Source organism: Poecilia reticulata, chromosome 14 (assembly GCF_904066995.2).
Source record: "Poecilia reticulata chromosome 14, P_reticulata-male-v2, whole genome shotgun sequence".
Classification (NCBI taxonomy): domain Eukaryota; kingdom Metazoa; phylum Chordata; class Actinopteri; order Cyprinodontiformes; family Poeciliidae; genus Poecilia; species Poecilia reticulata.
The window spans coordinates 2,347,823-2,368,053 of NC_088843.1; the positions used below are offsets into that span (position 1 = coordinate 2,347,823).

The window sequence follows — 20,231 nt, forward strand, 5'->3', positions numbered from 1 at the left end:
CATGGTGCTAGGAGAGCTTCTGCTGCTGATCTACTCATTATTTTTTGGAAAGTACCTGGAGATGTTGTGAATTGGTGTCATGTAAATAAACTGAACTGAATTGAATTGCTGTTAAAATATTAACACTTTAAAACATGTTGACAGAACTTGACTGAACTGGTTCTTTATATTGTAATATTTTGCAGTTGCCATATTCTGATCTGTTTAGCATCTGCTTTGGGATTTTTGTTAATTTTACGGTTCAGTGTGTTGTACGTTCATTCACTTTTTTTCACAAGACAAGAGTCTGGCTTATTAAAATAAGCAATCAAGCAGCACTTTGTGTTTTGTATTTCACTTATCCTTCTCTGGTTCTAAGTCTATTGATCTATCCCCCACATCCAACAAATCTGTGGAGGATTTCTAACAGCAGACCGATTAGTTCTGACAATCAACTTTAGATGAAAAACCAACACCATTCAGTTTCTGTTTACTGCTGTGTCTCCTTCTTGCCATCTCTCACAGCCATGCAGTCACACATCAAAATGCTGTTTTATCATCTAACCTTTCGCTTTTTCACCGTTTGATGGGCAGCGGTGAAGCAGATAATCACCTCAACAGCATGAAGACGAAGAGAGGAAACAGTTCTGCTGCCAACAGCTTGCTGCATGAGGACTGTCTCTGATTTCAGATAAAGCCAGGCAACTCCTCCATTTGCAGGCAAGCCGGAGCTCAGTGCTATCCATCAAGCTTCCCCTGCTGCTCTCCACCTCTGATTTTAATACTCCTAAGTGTTTCAGTTTTGTCCTTCAGAGGAACGGCGTCCACCTCTAACAACGGCTGTCATCCACTGACGTAAAGTCAGGGCTGATGTGGAATGAAAGCCGAAGGCCCAACCCGAGTGTCCTTGTCGCATCTGCTGCATTTCGCTCGTCGTAGTTAAAAGCAGCCGTTTGGCTTGGACTCAAACACAGACTGCAATTCTTGCAACTGACAAGGCACTTTTTTCTTCTTTATGAAATATAAGCACGCTTATGAGCACATACATGCGCTTTTATACACAATGCATATCACATAACCCTGAGCAATTACTTTATTTGTAAAATACAAAAGCCAAGTATCTCATTTTAAGTTTGCAAGAGGTTTTCACCAGGGGAGCGCGATAACATTACATCCTGCAGGTGCAGTGCCTCAGGTCAGAGTGCACTGTGAACCAGTTGTCCTGTCTTTGGATTTATTCATCTCCTGGAGTCAGTCTGTGGCCCGTCCACTCATTATGATTCTCCCCAGGGAGGAGACAGGAGAGCGGCTCAGCGTAAATTACATTAAATGGACTTTATGGATGTTCTTTGCAGGGGGGCCCATTAAGGTAATTGTGAGTGCTTGTGTCTGTGCGTGTGCACGTGACAGTGAGCATGTGCGTATTCTCCAAGGAAAAATATAATGAAATTGAAAGAACTACTTCTCATGAGGGACAGTGCAATGTGGCTGTATGGCTGAACAGTAACTTTTTGAATTTCATTTTTACAATCTGTTACATAAGGCAAAGTGATAATGTAAACTTTTTGCAAAAGTATTATATATTTATTTATTAATATGATAAAACAACACAAAGTAGGTAAGAATTAGTGATAGAATTAATTGGAGAGGCAGCCAAGAGGCCCAGGGTAACTAGAGCAGCTGCAGATTCATAGTTCAGGTTGGGAAATGTTTTGACCAGACAACTGTTAGTCATGCACTCCTCAAGTCTAGCTCATGTGGTAGAGTGACCAATAAACATTGTTGAAAGAAGGTTTACAGAAAGTTCTGCTTGGAGTTTTCTGAAAGTCATGTGGAACATGTGGAAGAAAATCATCTGGTCAAATGAGGAAATATTAACATTTTGGCCTCTATTACCTTTAACATATCAATAAAACATAAAACTTTGAGTTGGCATCATCATTTAAGTAGGTTTCTTTATACAACCATAATCCTGGACTGCATGCGTTTTTGCTGTGCTGCGCTGTGCTTTGCACTTCACCGGCAGAGTGCAGCTGTTACTGACAGACGGGTTTTTAGCTGATCCATTGAACAGGGCATGAAGCCTAAAGCCTGCTCAAACACTGTCGGCACCTTTGTGCGCCACCAAACCGGATGACTTGGAAGGTGTTTTGAGGAGCAAGTTCACCTATATGAGCATTTATATGAACCCCTGTGAGGACTCATGTTTCTTGGGAGAATACCACATCAAGGTAGGTGTCAAGTTTAAAAGCCACAGCGCTTGCTCTGTTTGCACAAACTCAATGCAAACTGCAAATATGACCTAATGTTGTGCTTCTAGAGGTGTGCATTAAGCATGCTGTAAGAATGTTATATCTTTGTGAACGCAAAGTTCATACACACACTTGTTGGTCGAGAGTGTGTGTGTTTGCACTTCACACATGCTCGACCAGCACTTGGTGCTTGATACAGTTCATGTATGTGTTCCCTGGTGCGTTAGTGGGCCGGTGGTTCAGCCTGTGGAGGACCTGCCACACTCCTCACACTTTGAGGCATCGTGGCCTTATCAAATTCCTTTTCTACCTCTGCTACGCTCCAGTCAGGCAGATTTCGGTGTGTGGTCACAGAGCGGACCTGCAAACACGTGAACAAATGCTACAAGGCCAGCCGATGTTGACAATGAAGAGCAGAGATTGTAAAAACTGGTCTCATAAAGCCAGAGCCACCAAAACAAACAGTCTGTGGCGCTTATTACAAACTCAACAGTCACAAAACGGAAAAGCTTGGTCCCTACTGGTGCCTCGTAAATGACACCTTCCTGACGTAATCTGGAATCCAGAGGGGAGATGTGCGGTGCAGTGGTTGTAGCTCATCATGTAGAGCCGACCAGAGGTTGCATGACGCCTTGAGTAGAAATAGATTCAGTGGAGTCTGGGAGATGGAGCCCAGTTTAATTGGCCGAGCTTAAAACCAATCACAATCACAAAACCAATTTACAATTTACTGACATGTATTTGGTAAGTACATCTAATTTGTGAACAAACACAAAGATTGAACTCATAGCATCAGATTGTAGCTATGATAACATAACTACTATAAAGACTGCTATTTGTACTTTTACAAAGTAAATTTGCCAGCTCCTTAAAATCTTGAAATTAAATGTTCAACACTTTAAAATCATTTTTGAAACCATTAAATCAAATTGAAGTGTGCTTTCTTTCTCAATAACTAAATGTTAAAATTCTAGATCTAGGAAACTCGGCCAATCACGCACCGTTTTGTGCTGTGGTACTATATACAATATCAACAGAATATGTAACCTGCACAAAATAATCAACCCGTATTTTATTTTGGCGGGTCAAACTGACGGCACACTTTAAGTTCCGGGTCACAGGTGAACTCGGATCTCCATTGCTGTTGCTGCTGTGGCTAGCTGCTTGTCTTGGCGTCTTCTAAATTTATGGAAGAATACGGCTGGATTATATTGGGTGTTTTCTGTCTTCCGCTCGACGGTGAGTCGTTTGTTTTACGTACTTTTTTTTTCTTTTTTAAATAGAAATGCGGTGGCGACACACCCACTCAATCTATGTATTAGTGATTGAAAAATTGTCTTATTGATTAAAAGGTAATTCTCCTTTTTGTTAATTTTGTGGCCGAATAGATGATATAACCTCAAAATGTTAAATTGGGCCTTTGATTTTTGTAAATTTGTCCTTTTAGGATAGTTTTTGTTACTTTTCATTGATTTTGTTGACGGCCTATAGAAATCTGGACTTGGAGTTGCGCAACAAAAGGAAAAAAAAAGAAGAAATTGTTTATTGTTTAATTGACAGAGTTTAATTGACTCTGTCAATTAAACTTGGATACAACTTGAAGGTGCACTTTAATTTGAATCTAACATTAATGTGATCTTTAGCTTGAAATTCATTTTAAGTATTCCTGAGAAATACTTTATGGAACATATAGCCTTTTTTTTTGTAATTATTGAATGTTTTGTTATTTTGGATAACAGTTCAACCCTGTTTAAATGTGAACGCTAATTTGTTTTTATTTTTATTTATGACCTTGTTTAGATCAGGTTTTTTTTCCACCCCCTGTTTCAACCCAGGATGGCGGCTACCGGATCACTGAACCAAACTACTTTCTCATTCTGGACCTATTTGCATTGGATCATGGACTAAAAACAGTCGGATTATTGATTGATGGACCATTAATCACCCTGGATTCACGAATGAACTTAAAATAGGAAAAAAAAACAAAAAAACTCTTGGGTGTCATCAGGGTTTATTGTTTTGTTGCTGTTTTGTTTTTTTTTCCTTGTTGTGTCTTTGGTTATATTCATAGAAAATCACTTATTATAAATATTATTGTATATTTTCCTAAATATATGCAATTGAAGTTATTGAATACAATAACTTCAATTTACTTTCTGTCTGATGGTTCTTTATTCACACACAGGCTCCATAGCTGAAACTTTCTGCCTGCCTATTATTATACATGGCGGTAGTCAGGTGCCTCGCCTTAATTAGAGTTACAAATACACTCTAGTAATCTTAATGCAAGAAAAGATTCATTAGGTATGAATACTTTTGCACGATACTCTACATGATTTCAGAATAACTGGAGCTAAAATGTTGAGCCATGAATTTCTTTTGCAAACATGTTGAAAACTGCAGGTTATTCACATTACTATTTATTCTGACAAATGATTTTAGGCAAACCAGTCCCTGACTCCATGCCTTTTTTTTCCCCCTCATGCTTTCATCCCTAACCGTTTCATGACCTGAATAAAAACATAAAGCTGCCCAGTTCGGGAAGTTCCACATGAGTCAGAATGAAGCATCAGCTGTAAAACCAGGGCTGACTTCGCTGTTTCAGGAAAATCCTGATTTTCACCTTGTCCCCCGTTAGAGCTAACCTCAAAAGCTTGTTATATAAGAAAACATGATGTTTTTAATTAAAACCTAACACAAATTTAAATAAAATGCAATAAATTCTCTCAAAGGTTAAATCTAATGCCTTGGACAGAAAAAAGTAACGTAAAATTGGCTCAGTTGTTTTTACAAAACATCCCCACCCAAAGACAAGAACCAACAACTTTATGCATTCCTCCCCCAACTCTTATATTTGTCATAAGTGGTTAAAGATGTAGCCTACACCCACTATGCATTCCTTTAACACTGCTTGACTAAGGAGCGCCTCCAGTCCTCCTCATTGTTTATCATGCATAAAAGTCGCTTCACCTCAGGGGTCCTACGATTTGCTGCTTTTAGTCCGGCTAGAGTTGTTTAACAGTTGCGTATTAGAGACTAATTTGTAGAGTGAAAACATCAAGGTATGCTTAATAGAAAAGGCGGGAGATTGTTTTTAACTTTGTTTTAAGGTAGACATACAATAAGCAGTAAATAAAAGACAAGTTTAAAGTTTATTTCTCCTTTCAGGGGATTTGTAGCATTACAACAAGCAGACAGAATCCAAAAGAAAAGGTTTCAGTCAGCGTGTTGTGCATGTGCTGACTGGAGCAAGCTCAGCAACAGGATGTTTTTTGTCTCTACCTCAGTTTTGCTTAAAGTAGCCACCACAACCTACATGTTCACTACAGCTGGAATAGCAAGGCTCAAGCTTGAAACCTGAGAAATGCTGAGAAGATGTCTGGTCATAAAAAAATGCCCTAAGGGTAAAAAACAACCAAATTTCCTTATGTCCTTGTTACCGCAGCTAGATTTTGATTTTACAGAGAAAATGCTCTTTCGCCAAGGGAGAACATTTGGAAAAACTGCAGTACATGTTTACAATGATTTGTTGAATATTGTAAAGATGATCTCTATCATAATTGTCCCTCATTTTCTGACTCATTCTGTCATTACAATTTTCCTGCAGCTCTTTTAATCAGGTCAACTGTATTTGAATCACTGACATTCAAAGATGTGCATGAATGGCAATATTAAGTATAGTATGTAGCAGTTCTTTAAAATGTCATTATTGCAAACATTGACATTGCAATGATGATTCTGATTCAGTATATCATCTCTAGTTCAAAGGAGAAAAAAGAAAAGTTTCTATTAACCACTCATACTAGATGAACAATTGCTTCTCCCACTGTCTTTGCCAATCTTTTGTTGTAATTTTAATTCAAGAAAACATTTACTGAAAAATAAGAAATCAGAAGTTGTATTAAGCATCAAACTCACCCTGCAGTACTCGTTGATGGGCCTGAGTCTCTTCATGGCCACATCTCTGATATGGCTTCTCCTAAACAAGATCTTTCCTAAAGAAAGAGAAAAAAGATAAAGAAAGTTTGAATGTGAAATGTGTATATTTATTCATCACTTGCTTTGAGATTGGGAATGTTGGACCTCAAAAGTGAATAGATAATAAAAGTAAAAGGTTTGATGCTCTTCTGTAAAGACAATAAAGGATGACTAAGCAGAAACAAAGCAAAGCTTCTGCAGATCATGACATGTGAATTAGCATGCAGAGCCATCCGGACACTGAATCAATAGGTCTGACATCACAATGAGATGAATAAAGAGCCGCATGGAGAGCTGGCCTTTCCCAGACATGAAGAAATTATTTCAGGAGAATTTATGTCTGCAAGAAAGGTCACGTTTTTCTTCCCAAGTTTTTAATCTTATGCCACACATGAACAGCACCGAGTGTTGGGTCACTCTAACCATAACAAGTAAAGGTTTTAAGAAAAGTGGAGGAAAAGTAGATTAAGTCAATAATGTTCTACTAGAGTGAAAGTAAGAATGGAAATGGTTCTAATAAGGAAATACTTTTTCTCTTGGCTAAACGTTGGTGAAAACCTGAACAAAAACAAATCCCAGAGGAAATTATACTGAGACATCAACTGTAACACTTTGTTTTCACCAACCAACTATGAACTGCTCACACACCTGCCTGTTTTACTCTTGACAAAAATAGCCCCAAACCACAGGAAATGACATCACTGTGAGCTCTGCTCTGTAAGATATTTACTTCTTGCCATCTCCATCCTGTCTTGGTTGAGTGATTACTCTATGCTTATGTTGTTTTTCATTTTGCTTAGTGCTTTTATTTCCAAACAGACTAGTAAGCTATAAGTGTAGTAAAAACATTTCATGCATAAACTTTGATAACATTTTTTATACCATATTGATCAATGTTGGGAGGCTTTCAGTGCAAGTAAAGGAACATATGTCCTATTTGTGGAGATTTTTCTATGGACTATAACTCCAAATTATTCATAGGAAATTATCTTATTCACAGATTTCTTTTTGTATCTCAGATTTTTAAAAAAGCATTTGAAAGAAATGCAAGTTGGAAGTGTTACGGTACTTCACATTGTACTGCTTGGCTATAACAGAGCAGCCAATACAAGAGTTGCATTGGCTGCAGAAAGCAGTCAGCTAAGAAATCCCATGGATGTTAGTTTCTGCAGTAGTCCTAAGATGGTTTACACTTAGCATAATGATGCATATTAAAGTGTATTTGGTGTTTGAACTAAAATAAGCAGTTATAAGGCAGTTTTCAACCTGAGGCTCACTGTATTTGCAATCCACGTTTTTCTGGAGTGTTATGCAAATAGGGAGTTGCTACATTAACTATATATTTATATTTATTTTTATTTTAAATGGCTAGAAATGAAAAAAAGAATAATAATAATGCTGGCCAAATAAAGTCCATAAAGTTTAAAGTGGCTGTTTTAGTCCACAGTGTGTAATATCAAAGACACAGGCTACACATGACTGTTTAAATATGTCATTATGTAAATAAAAGATAAGTTTGTGCAAATACCTTTGCTAACTGCTCATATAAAAAAGTAGGATGCCGTTTTGGATGAAATGAGCAAAGTTTATAATCATGAAATTACTTTATCTCCTGGTCTTGGTTTAAAAACAAAAAGTCATTATTATTATGAACCATGTATGGGAAAATGTCTCCTTCTGCCACTGACTCTATTGGACTAAGACAAACATTCTTGCATAATTACTCTATTCTACTCAAAGGTGATTATTTTTTGATAAATGAGCCAACAAAGCCATGTACACAGATGTTTAAAGATCCATGTAATAGAAACACAATATGTTTAATAGGTTTTATTTATAAGTTCAAGAAAAACCCCAAAATGCCTACATGCTTAAGTACAGAATAGAATGAAAGTTGCAAAAAGTATTAAAAGTGATGGAAGCGAAAAGCTTTCAAAAGCTGAAAGAGGTTTGAAAGTCATCTCTCAGGTGAATATTTCTGCTTCTTCTTTTCATTTTCATTCCTCCCATCATCCTTCTAAAAGCAGAACGTTCCTGACGGTTTTCCAAAGCTCAGTGGGGTCATGAGAGAAGCACTGACTCAACACTGCTCACTTTGTATGCGAGGCAGCATGTGGATGCAACCGATGAAAAGAGCTTGTTAGGGAGGGAGGAGCAGCAGCCACGGCTCTGGAGCCACGGCTGAGAGACGGACAGGGTGGACATTATGGTCTAATCTGTGTGCCAGCAGTGACCAAAGGTATCAAAAAACTGTTGTTTCCCTCAGAAGACTGAAGTTTGAAGAGAAAAGACTTACAGTGAGACCAACACAGAGAGGCCCACTGTTACTTACCTCTTACCCAAAGAGCAGTGCCTCCGCTAATCTCTTAATTAGCAGACTCGCTGCTATTTTATGCTTCTTTACAGAGTTTTTTTTTTTGTTTGTTTCAGTTAATAATTTTATATAACTCAAAATCTGCTTAAGCTGTTTGTAGTGGCACAGCTGCAGCTCTAACCCTGTTATTTGGACTTGATTTGAAGCTTAATGCTTAGATGTGACAAAAGTGGATTCTTTGTGTTAAAACGATTAGCCAGAGTAGGGTCCGTTTGCCAAATGACAAAAGGGTCCAAGTATTTGCCAGAATTTTGTTTCAATTCCATAAGTCTTGTCTTAACGCTAGGATGGTTCCTGGAATAACTGGATCACAACAAATACATGCTTACTGCATGGTCACAAAACTCTGGAGAAAAACGCCAGAATATGCAAGTAAAAGCCAAAAAAGGCCTGGAGTGTCTTATGTTTTGGACTACGCCAAACTCAAGGAATGCAGAAATGCTCTAAAGTAAACTGAGTTAAATTAGCACAATTGTGCAGTTTCAGTAACAACTTCAGTAAAGCAGTGATTTATGACTCCTGCCATGTAAGTCAACGGCACAAATGCTCCTCAGTATTAGGTCAACAGGCCAAAGCAAAAACTAGAGTTCAGACATGAGTGAAGCGTATGATGAATGAGGACCTGGAATGTGTCAGAACAGCCTGGTAGCCCAGGCTGTTCATCTTGGCAGTTTTAGAAAATTATGATTTTTTCTTAGATTTTTGTGGCAGTACCATCTGATTTTCACACAGAGATGTGGAGGTAGACCTGCAGCAAAGGATCAACAGCCTGCATTTGGGTTAACTGCTCCAACACCTCACCACACTTTGGCCCAGTTAGCTCCTGTTTTACGACACATTCTTATTAGGGAACCACCAGCTGGTGCATTTCAACGTTTCTAGAATTGGAACATTTATTACAGTATCTTTTAGCAGCTCTTCTGTTTTGGTGTGACAGAAATATTTTCAAAAGAACAGGACAGAGTAACAACTGCAAGGCTGTCGGTGTCTGTCGCGCACAGTTTCTTAAGCCTCTGGACGTTGCTGGGCTGAGCTGGTTGACACGACTCAGTAAAACTGTGTGGATATCGAGGGCAGTTCACCTGGATTGGCAGGGGAACCGGAGCGGGAGAACGATGGACAGATTAGGCAATGCAAAGGTCTCGATCTACGCTCCTAATCTCATCTATGACATTAAACATCAAAGTAAAAAAATGGACTAAGGTCAAGAATGTCAGTTAATTTACTACTAAGGCATTCCTACTACTGGTACAAATTATTCAAATAACTAAAGAAACGGTGAATTCTCTGCCGTGCAGATAAAATATCAATGTGCAATAGACAAAACTTAAGCAAGGAGGTAACTTTAATTCCTCAGATCTGCTTGTGTTTTGCTTCATTAAGAACAGTTTATGGAATGTGAGACATTTGGGACCACCAAAGTTGATCCAGCCCATAATCTAAGGTTATTCTTACTCCAACTTCAGAGATAGAAGTAGATGAAAAGAATTGTTCTGTATTTTATCTTTACTGGAAGAAAATATGTTCAAACTAAAATAACAAATGGATTGTCTGCATCCTGGAGGATATCAATAGGCTCTTGAGAGCAGAGCGACGTTCCACTGGGAGCTTTATAGGTTTCAATGACCGACTGGCTGTTGCTGCCTGTGAAATTATCAATTAAACTCTAAAATATTTAACTACATACAGATGGACCAAATCTGATCCAATGCACAGAATGCCATGACAATATTTTGTGGCTAAAATCAAGAAAGTACAAGTCAGGTGTTGCTTATTTGTTCTGTACAAACATAAGTGATGAAAGTTATGTTGGATTGTCACAGTAATGATAATCCCAGAGTCCTACAGAGAAGAAACAAGGAGCTTTAGACAACAGGAAGAAGGATGCTTCATTGGCTCATTTCTGTCCTACTTTAGCTTTTCATTTGTTTAACTGTTATTTGTTTTTAGGTGATTATTAAACATTTACTACTGTTGTTTGAATTTTGTGGGTGTTTTAATACATCCTCTGTTCCTTTGTCTCTCTGTAAAGCACTTTGGACGATACTCGGTATGAGAGATGTGCCATATAATAAAAAACAATGCCTGGTACTTTATTATTTTAATCTTTCAATCTCCAAAAGCCATGGAACATATAAGACATACTGACAGCCTGACTTTGAAAAAAGGGGTGAATATTTACAATCGACATAATAAGCACAGAAGCTAATATTACTCTTTGCAATGCTAATTTTACCAATTGTGCTAATTCATAAAAAACTACAATAAGACTGACCATCATGTTCAATAAGATATTGAACTTTGGTGTCACTTCTCTCAAATTAGTGTAGTATATGCACATTGTGACGTTGTCTCTGCAAACTGAAGAGAAGGAGATAAAAGCAGATTTTTTTTTTTAGTAAAGTTGGTTCTGATGGTTGCTGGGATCAGATCTGAACCCCAAAATCATAGATTGGAGCACATCTAAAAATATATTCAAGTTTTAATCATCCTGATGAGAATTTCTGTTTGTTTATTTGTAAAATGTAACAGAAAACAATATGCAATTAAGCTGTTGGTTATTACAACTGGGGCAGGAAAAAACATCAGGAAAAGTAATCAACACAGACAGAAAAACCTTACTCCCTCCTGATGTGGAGAAAACAAAAGAGTGTAAACATCTTCAGGACTTTAACAAACTTTCTCAAGAGGAAAAACCACATCAGTGCTTAGCAATGCTGACCTCGCTCCATACAGGCTCTGTAGGAAATAACTTTCCTAGCTGTGAGGAAATATCAGCAGTTCAGACAAATGCTAGCTTGGAACCCAGCGAGAGAAAAGTGTGATGAGATCTAGGATTACAGGGGACATTCTTCAGAATCTCCACTCACCATAAAGCTAGGCTTTTTCACTATTTTGTCACTATTTTTCACTAAAAACTTAGTTTTTTAAGTTTTTAGTGTACTTAATTCAGATTACTCCTTAACCTTCTGTCAACAGCTCTACAAGAGCTCTCTGTGTTTCTTTAGAAGGAGAAAAGAGCTGAAGAAATAAGAATGGAAATAGAAGTCAGTGAAATAACGGAGAGAAAACGAGGAGGAATGAGAGGAAGCAGGCAGGAATTCCAGAGAAAATCTCCAATTTCAATTTTAAGACCAAGAGAAAAAGATGGCAGTTTAATCCAGGAGAGACTGTTTTATGACAAGCATAGAATGAAAACCTGTTTTTTTCTCCTATTTTTCCCTCATGCAGACATTACATTTCTGCTGTCTTAGTACAACTTATCTCAATGACTTCCAGACCTGCATGGACATAAAAAGTCTCCCCCGCTCCACCAGCCAGCCCTGCCTGCGTGGTGGGGGATATGTGGGTGGAGCTCATGGACAAGGCCTTTTTCCCCTCTCTTGAAGTATTACTTTCAGAAGGATTTAAAAAGTCAGTCACGTACACAGAAAACACAGCAGTCCCTTTTATTATTAAAAAGGAATTCCTTTCAGACAGTTTTAGGACTAAGTATTGTCAACTACTCCTGGTTATACTGACGTTTATGTGTGCTTTATGCATTCTGTTTTTAAAGGTTATTTTTTAAAGGTTGAAAGACACTGTAGAGAAGACAAATTCACGTGTTTCATTTTCTGCATAAAATGGTGAAGATCTAAAGTAGATTGAAGTTTATTGGACTCTCACCTGGTAAGAATGGAATGATTCTGCGCTTTGGGTCCTTCTGGCCTCCCTCCACAGGGAATTTATCCAGCAATTCCATCTGAAATCCCCAAAATGATTGGAAAGTTATTGGCACATGCAGTATTTTCACTCACACATACACATATAGGCTGAATAAACAGGGGAGCTGCAGGTGGTGAGGAAGTGATTTTTTATAAATCAGCACTTCCGACAGGGAATTTAGCCAATAGGGGCAGATCTGACAATGATTAGGAATGTACTGAACAGATGGTATGTTTCTTTCCCCTCTGAGCTTCATATGTTGCTGTAGCTGAGTGCTGTTAGCAGCCAGGAACCACTGACATAATGGAATATATCTGTTTCCATCATTCCTCAGAAAAAAAGCCAACGAGCTGTGATTCTTCGTTACTCTAAATCTCTTCTCTTTTTCTTACTTCTCCTATTTCTTAAAAACTGTAATTCAGCAATTAAAACCTATCTGCATCCAACACTGATGAAGCCAAAGTAGTTGTTTTGGCCCAGACAACTGCAGTGTGTGTTAAATCCTAATATGATCTCTAACAGAGACTCTGACATAACAATACAGTCTCATCAAATTGGATCATTTAATAGGTTTTATAGCAACAGATATAAAAATACTTCCAAAACACAGGAGAAAGCACTTTTTGGTTAAACAAATTATTACTTACATACAGAAAGAAAGTTTTCCTAATACTCGTTCATAATGAAAGTTTATTTCGAAACTGTTTAATAAAAACTACAAAAACAATGCAATTGAGTAAAGTATATTCTACATCCTTCAGTGACAGACATTGTCAAACTCGGTCAACTACGTAGCTTTAGTTTAGTTTTTTGTACTCAGTTTTGAATCATATTTGTCTAACGTAGAATATATGCATCTGTTATACACCCTGAAGAAAAGAACAAATAAAACTTAAATTCTGATTGGCCAGACAAGTTTTAATCTCAATATGACTCCGTACCTGGATAAATAAAGGCTGCAACAATAAAGAACAGGAACAATGTAGAAAAGTCTCAAATCTGAAAAGTTTTCTTCTTTTTTTTTGTTTTTAGGTGCAACAGACATGTAATAATCAGCTTTGAACAGGTTTACACTACAAACATCCATCCTACAGCATCTGGTCTCTAATGAGACGTTGCTGATAGTCGGTGCAGGACTCCAGTCAAACTGAGATTTCCCTCCTACAGACCAATTTTACCAACTATCTACAACAAAAACACTTTCTGCCTTCTTCTAATCATTGGACATTTGCAGACAGACGTACTAAACCACATGCTGGATTAAAAAGAAACTCAAGGTCATCTCATCTCAAATCAACACCACTGGAAGCTGTTATTTCCCTAACCCTAAAATATGTGTAATCAGAACAGTTTTAATTTTTATTTATCGAGAAATATACAAAAAATCTGTCTTTTTAAAAACGGTACTAGTAGAACTAATTAAACTTATCTGTGTATTTAACTTAAGCTGGCATGTTATTACTAACATTAAAATACATTAAAGCTAATCATCATAAATGAAGAGCATCGGAAAACCAAAATAGTGTCAGAAAAAAGAAAGATGTCAACAAAGTATGGAGGGAAAAATATTTGGCTCTAAAAACATCAATCTGCTTAAGAATCAGACACTGAGTCAGTGACACAGCACCACCTTAAGAATCCACCATAAACACAAAGGCAGGCAGCCAGACAGAGACAAAGAAGATCCAATGCCCCACACAGAGTAATTGTTCCCATGTGTTTAGCTGGGAGTGCAAACACACCCCAGCCTCAGCGTCTCCCCTGAACCTTGTATCTACTCTGTAATCAGAGCCAGTCAAAGGAAAAGAAAAAAAAACATTTGGAGATAGAGAGAAACATCTCTACAAAATGCCATTTACGCCAAGCGAACAACATCAAATATTCATGCTCTACGGGAACGCCTCCAGCTGCTACAGGCACCATGGATGTTTTGTTGGACCTGTTAGCAGTGACATGAGACTTGCTTTGAGGTCAGATTCCAGACACCAGTGTCATACACACAATAAGTTATCCTGGACTAAACAAATCACATTTTCAAATTAAACTGCTGGATATGCTTCTCTGCTTGCTTATTTATTAGTATACCCCTCTCTAATGGTGGAATTACTCTTACCTAAAAATATAAGGACATTAACTGCAAATCATGCAAAAGAACCACAAATCTTCTAACTTTGATAATAATAACCGCTGAGTTTTGAATCTACAATTAAGTTACTTCATGTGGCTTTTAATCCGTCATCATTTACTGATCCTATATGAGGAAACTAAACCCAAAATAATCAACATAACAAAACATATGTCAGCAACTCACAGAAAGACAACATGTGGTCAGAGAAGTATTTATAGTTTTAACTTACGACGACAGATAGAGGATCCTGGAAACTTTTAAACAGTTTTTTATTTCTGCTGATTCAGAAAGAAACCTGCACTTGAAAGGACTCAATTTAGTCAAGTCTGTATCTGCTTTCACTACATCAGCATTTAGGCAGATGTATAATAAAGGTTGTGCAAGACTGTTGAATGAGGGGATGAAGGAAAACTTCACATCTACAATCTCTTCCTGTTTTCATTTGCAAAATAGCTCAGACTGTCAACTGGCTTAACTGTCTTTTAATATACATTTCTGAATTTTGGGTAACCGTAACAAAAAGACAGTTTGACGTAAAACATTCTACTGTAGCTCTAGCTGTGTTTGAGGTGGTTGTCCTGCTAAAAAGTAAACCTCTGCCTTAGTCTCAACTCTACTGCAGCTTCCTATTAAGTCTGAACAGTTTCTCTGTCCCTGCTGAAGAAAAGATTCCTCTGAGAATGATGCCATCACCAACATGTTTTGCATTAACGCTGAAACAGGGTTTCCCCCAGGAAACCTGCAAGGTGTTCCACCAGCAGCCCACCGTGTTGACAGGAAATGTAAAAATATTACTGGGTGTTCCTGGAAGACATTGTTGACAATACTTTTAAGTAAAACACACAACTATGTAGTCTTATAAACAATAAATAAAAAAACACAATTAAAATATGAAGAGGTAGAGGGGCCCCTGAATCAAATTCTGCTCAAGGCCCTGTACAACCTTTGGCCGGCCCTGCATGACGAGCTACAGCCGGTGCATTGCACATCTCTGCTGGAATCCAGAGGCAATCAGGAAGATTTCATTTACGTGGCACCAGGGACCAAGACTTTCCGTTCGTGACTGTTGAGTTTGTAATAAGCGCCACAGACTCCGTTTGTTTTGGTGGCTCTGGCTTTATGAGACCAGTTTTTCCAATCTGTGCTCTTCATTGTCAACACCAGCTGGCCCTCTAACATTTGTTCACATGTTTACAAGCCCCCTCTGCAACCACGTGCTGAAATCTGCCTGACTAGATTGTAGCAGAGGTGGAGAAGGAATTTAATATGGCACAGTTTGAGGCATCGTGTCGTGTCAAAACAACTGTCTTCTGCATGACCATGAGATGAGCGTGACAGCGGTGTCTGCAACAGGGCGAGGCGGCCAACTCAGAGAGGCAGTTGGTGTGATCGGTGCATTAACCGGCTTTGCACTCTGTTCAACACATCGTTTATAAATCCGTCTGCGCTGTGCTGGTGAAGTACGCAGCGGAGTGCAGCAAAGACGCACGCAGTCCGTGGTTACTGGTTTTTAAAAGTCCTGCTAGATAAAATGAAAACAAGCTAAGCTTAGTCTGGTGGAGGGACAAGTAAAGCCTGGCAGCCCACCAGGCTTGTAATACACTGGGGGAAACCCTGTGTAAGGCAATATTTTGTCTAATCTGACCAGAACAGCTTGTTCCACATGTTTGTTTCCTACGTAGCTTGAGGCAACTTCCAAACAATACCTCTACCGACTTTATTTCAACAATCGCTACCACCACTCCTCCACAAAGACCGATTTGGTGGAGTGCACAACTAATAGCTGTCCTAACACATTCTCCCTCCTGAGCAGTAAATTCGACGGGCCTTTTAGCTGCTTCTCTGACTACTGCTCTCTTTCCAGTGAATAGTCGTGTCCTCGTGGGTTCGAAGAAATTCCATCTGTCAGTTGTGTTTCTCTGTCTTCGTGAAGCTCCATGAAGTTTGTTCACCAATGTTTTCTTGTAATCCTGAGACCTTCACAGCAACTGAACACAACTGAATTCATACCAAGAATACAACAGACACAGTTGGACTATTTCCTAATTAGATTAGTTCAAATGGCAGTTGGATTTTATTTCATTATCAGAGTAAAAAAAGCTAAATACAAATTCATACCACATTCTTCAGACACACTGGTGTAGATTTTAGTCATACAGGAAATGACAGTCAGTAATTTAAGTAGAAGGCAACTGGATCTTGTTTCTTGAAGACATTTTGACACCTGATCACAAAAGCTTCTTCAGTTCTGAGAACCTGAAGAAGCTTTTTCAATGAAAAGTAAAACTCTTAAAAAAAAAGAAACAAAAATACACCAATCTTCTGTTAAGGCACTGGAATTCCACTTCACAATTATTTGCTACTTTGCATTTCTCTACTACATAAATTCTCAATGAAATACATTGACGTTTATAGTTATAATAGAATAAAATCTGAAAAGGTCCAAGGCTCTTCGTGTTAATATTTACTTCTAGCCACAAAAACCAAGTTAAGTGTGTCAGTGGTCTCACTAGCACACATACCATTAAAAATAATAAAAAACAAAAATGCGTTGCTGTGGTTTATCTTAAGCATCAGCTGTTTGGTCCAGATGAGTTAACTGCATGCATTCAGTGACACATTCAGTCTCAGCCCCATCTTGTCTTTGTTATTAGAACCTCATGCTGAATCATACAACAGCAGCACCATGTCAGTAAACCAGGCAGGAAAAAGGAAAAAAACAGAAGAGTAGCTGGAAACGATGAAGTGGCGATTAGCAACAAGAGTTAAATTTGTCAGCCTTTCATCACCATGTTGGCCAGACACCTGGACTGACATCAGACCTTAGCAACCTTATGTCTTTGTCTGCTTCACAGTGAACAGCGTAAAGCATCGGACTAATAAATGATAATAAATGAACCCTTTACATAAATTCTGGATTACTATTTCAAAACTGATAAGGGGATTTATTTTGGTCAGCCCACGTCAGCTCAGCTGATTTAAAACACTACTCTGCCCAACAACAGACTTGCCCCCACAACAGGAAGCAGAATAGCATGGAGGAGGTGAGGTCACATATGAAAGTCCCGACTGAAAATAAGTCAGACATGATCATCACATTCTCTGACAGCGGTAGTGACAAACCAATCATAACTGGAAACATGATGAAGAAATAAACGCACTATGCTATTAAATGGTAATCTTGTAAATAAAAATGAGGACAGAGTTAACGAGTGGAGCTACCCTGATGAGATAACATTTTTGCTTTTTATTAGCTTCAACAGCTACCAACCAAAACAAATTAATATCTTAAACAATCTTAAACCGGAGGTCTCTAAATCCAGTCCTTGAGTTCCACTGTCCTTCAACTTTTGGATGCATCCCGGCTCCAACAAACTTCAATCCAAAGGTTTTATTACCTCCCTGGCATGTTGACATGCCTGGTTGTTAACCATTTGTTTGGTGTTGGGGGACAGTAGCACTTGAGGACTTTGGTTGCAGACTGTAGTGTAAAGGGTGTTAGGACTGCACAAACTGATAGCTAAAGGATTGAATGTGTTTCAGTTGATAGTTAAAAGAAATACAATTTCCAAGCTTGGTATCTATATCAAGCAAGAGTGGTCTGATTTTCCTCATTCTGCAGTACAGTGATGTAGGACATTTCAATATTTGGACAGAGTTTTTATTGCCTGACTACAATTTTGTAAAAGAGCCTTTGGAGACAAAGGTCTTCAAAGAGATTTGGATTAGGAGATTAGGAGAAATGTACAGCAGAAAGTAAAAGTAAAAAGTTAAAAGAATCGCACTTCAGCAGGGCTGGTTACCATTATGAAGTTATTTTACAGTTTTAAAAAGTAGCAGACTGTATAAAAGTCAACATAATGAAATGGCAGAGATCATGCCGGACTGTGCCGCACTGATCAGTTTTCTCCTGTTTGAAAAGGGTTGTGCAGTGTTGCCCCTGCCCCACATGTTGCTGAGCACTGATGGTCTGCTGGCTGAAATAATGCAGCTATGCTCTTTCTAACATTTAAAGCAAAACAAAGATCACTGTTTGGAAATAATTCTGCTTGTAAAAACACCCTGTCCAGTTAAAGGATACGTTCAATGTAGGTGCTTGTTAAACAAGCTCACAGTGATATGACAATAACTTTACACTACCTCACTTTAAACCAGAACTAACTCTAAATCATGTGGTGTTTTTAGTTAGGATTATCATATCCAGAGAGTCTAATACTTTAAGAAGGAAATGTGAAATGACTATTTGTGTTATAGGAGAATAGGAGTAATAAGTCATTATTTTCATTCTGCTTCTGTTCACAAAGTCAATATGACTGTTAGCTTGTTTAACTAAAAGGACAATATTACTACATCTCACAGACAGAAAGGTGATGGCATATTTCCAGGCTCAAATGAATGCTATTAGTAATGAAATACCGTTTTTGCTTAACATTGCATTGACAGCTTCGGGGAAGCTTTGATGATGCATTACACGACTTTATTTCACTCCTCGTGCTTTAACTATTTTAATGAAATTATAAGAATTGAATTCAGTTAGGGTTCACCGTGTGCTTTGCGTAAATTGACTGTTTGCTCATTAAAAGCTCTTTGCTGGGTATCTTGTGGTCGGTGCTCTCAAAGCTTTGATGCACCCAGCCCCCAAAGATCCATTACCTTCAAAAGAAGAAGGGAAACTATGATACTAATGAGATTTCCTCCTTGTGCAAGAGACACACTGGCAATAGTATGATGTTTGAATGACTTCAGACATTTCTGTGGTCATCAGTGCGATTGTTCCATTCATCAGTGTCTTCTGTTAACTTCAATGGGACATTTTCTGAGTCCTCACACAGTTTAATTACTAATGTTATGTGGATGGAGTAATGCAGACGCTGTTTCTGTGAAACAGAAGGTCAAATGTTGCCAAATGTATTGGGTCATTTTCCATCATAAATATATTGACTTTAATGAGATTCCATTATTAATGCATATGGCAGTGGACTTACAACAGCTTTAGCTCTTCTGGAAAAAAGGTCTAAAACATCAATATGTGTGTTTATGGGAATATTTAACCATTAATCCAGGACAACATGTTGGACTAGAAGCCCAAACGTACCTACAAAGCTGCGATCAGGGATATGTGATGCAAGACAGGTTCCTCTCCCGCAAACAGTCTACTGTCCTAAAAAAGAGCTTCTTTAAAATTGCCTTCAGTAAATAAAAAATGTATGATACTGGACCATTGGCGTGATATAGCTTTTAGCACTTTCTGTGACATCTTGGGCACCATCGTCTGGGTCACAGGTGGACAGAAACACCCAACAAGCTGAATGTCCTTTTGGTATGTAGAGAAAACTACATCCAGGGTTTCCCCCAGTGCATTATAGGCCTGGCGGCCCGCCATGCTTTACTAGCGCCACCGCCAGGCTAAGCCTTTCTTTCTTTTTTTTTTTTTAAAGAAAAATAAAATAAGAAAAAAAAAATCGCCTTTTTTTTTTTTAGCCGGATTGCAAGAGTTTCTGTTGCTCCGAGCGTTTCACTATCAGAGCAGATGTATTCCTAAAAGATATGTTTATAGTTAATGCATTTAAATCCTGACCAATCACACCGCTGGTCGTTGCCTGGCGCTGCAGCAGCTGGATGTCTAAAGTTAACCTCAGCGCGGATCCCGCTCCTCCTTTCACTCGAACTGGACACAGGCTGACCGCTATGAATATTTACATCAACCCCCTGTGAGGAATTATGATTAGTTATGAGGTAAGAGTTTAAACCCACCGCGTTAGCTCTGGTTAGCTCTGGTTGCACAGCTCTACGTGAACCGCAGGAATAACTTGTA

At 38.4% G+C, this 20,231-nt stretch overlaps 1 protein-coding gene across 4 annotated transcripts in view; it reads right to left on the minus strand.

Moving 5' to 3' along the window:
- Positions 1-20,231, minus strand: part of sh3pxd2b (SH3 and PX domains 2B) — a 39,597-nt gene that overhangs the window by 13,920 nt on the left and 5,446 nt on the right. For all 4 annotated transcript variants that reach the window (XM_008426906.3, XM_008426907.3, XM_008426909.3 and 1 more), the window contains exons 3-4: positions 12,250-12,325; positions 6,150-6,226 (exon numbers count right to left, since the gene is read on the minus strand). In XM_008426906.3, the coding sequence (XP_008425128.2) occupies positions 6,150-6,226; positions 12,250-12,325 (153 nt within the window). The remainder of the gene's footprint in view (positions 1-6,149; positions 6,227-12,249; positions 12,326-20,231) is intronic.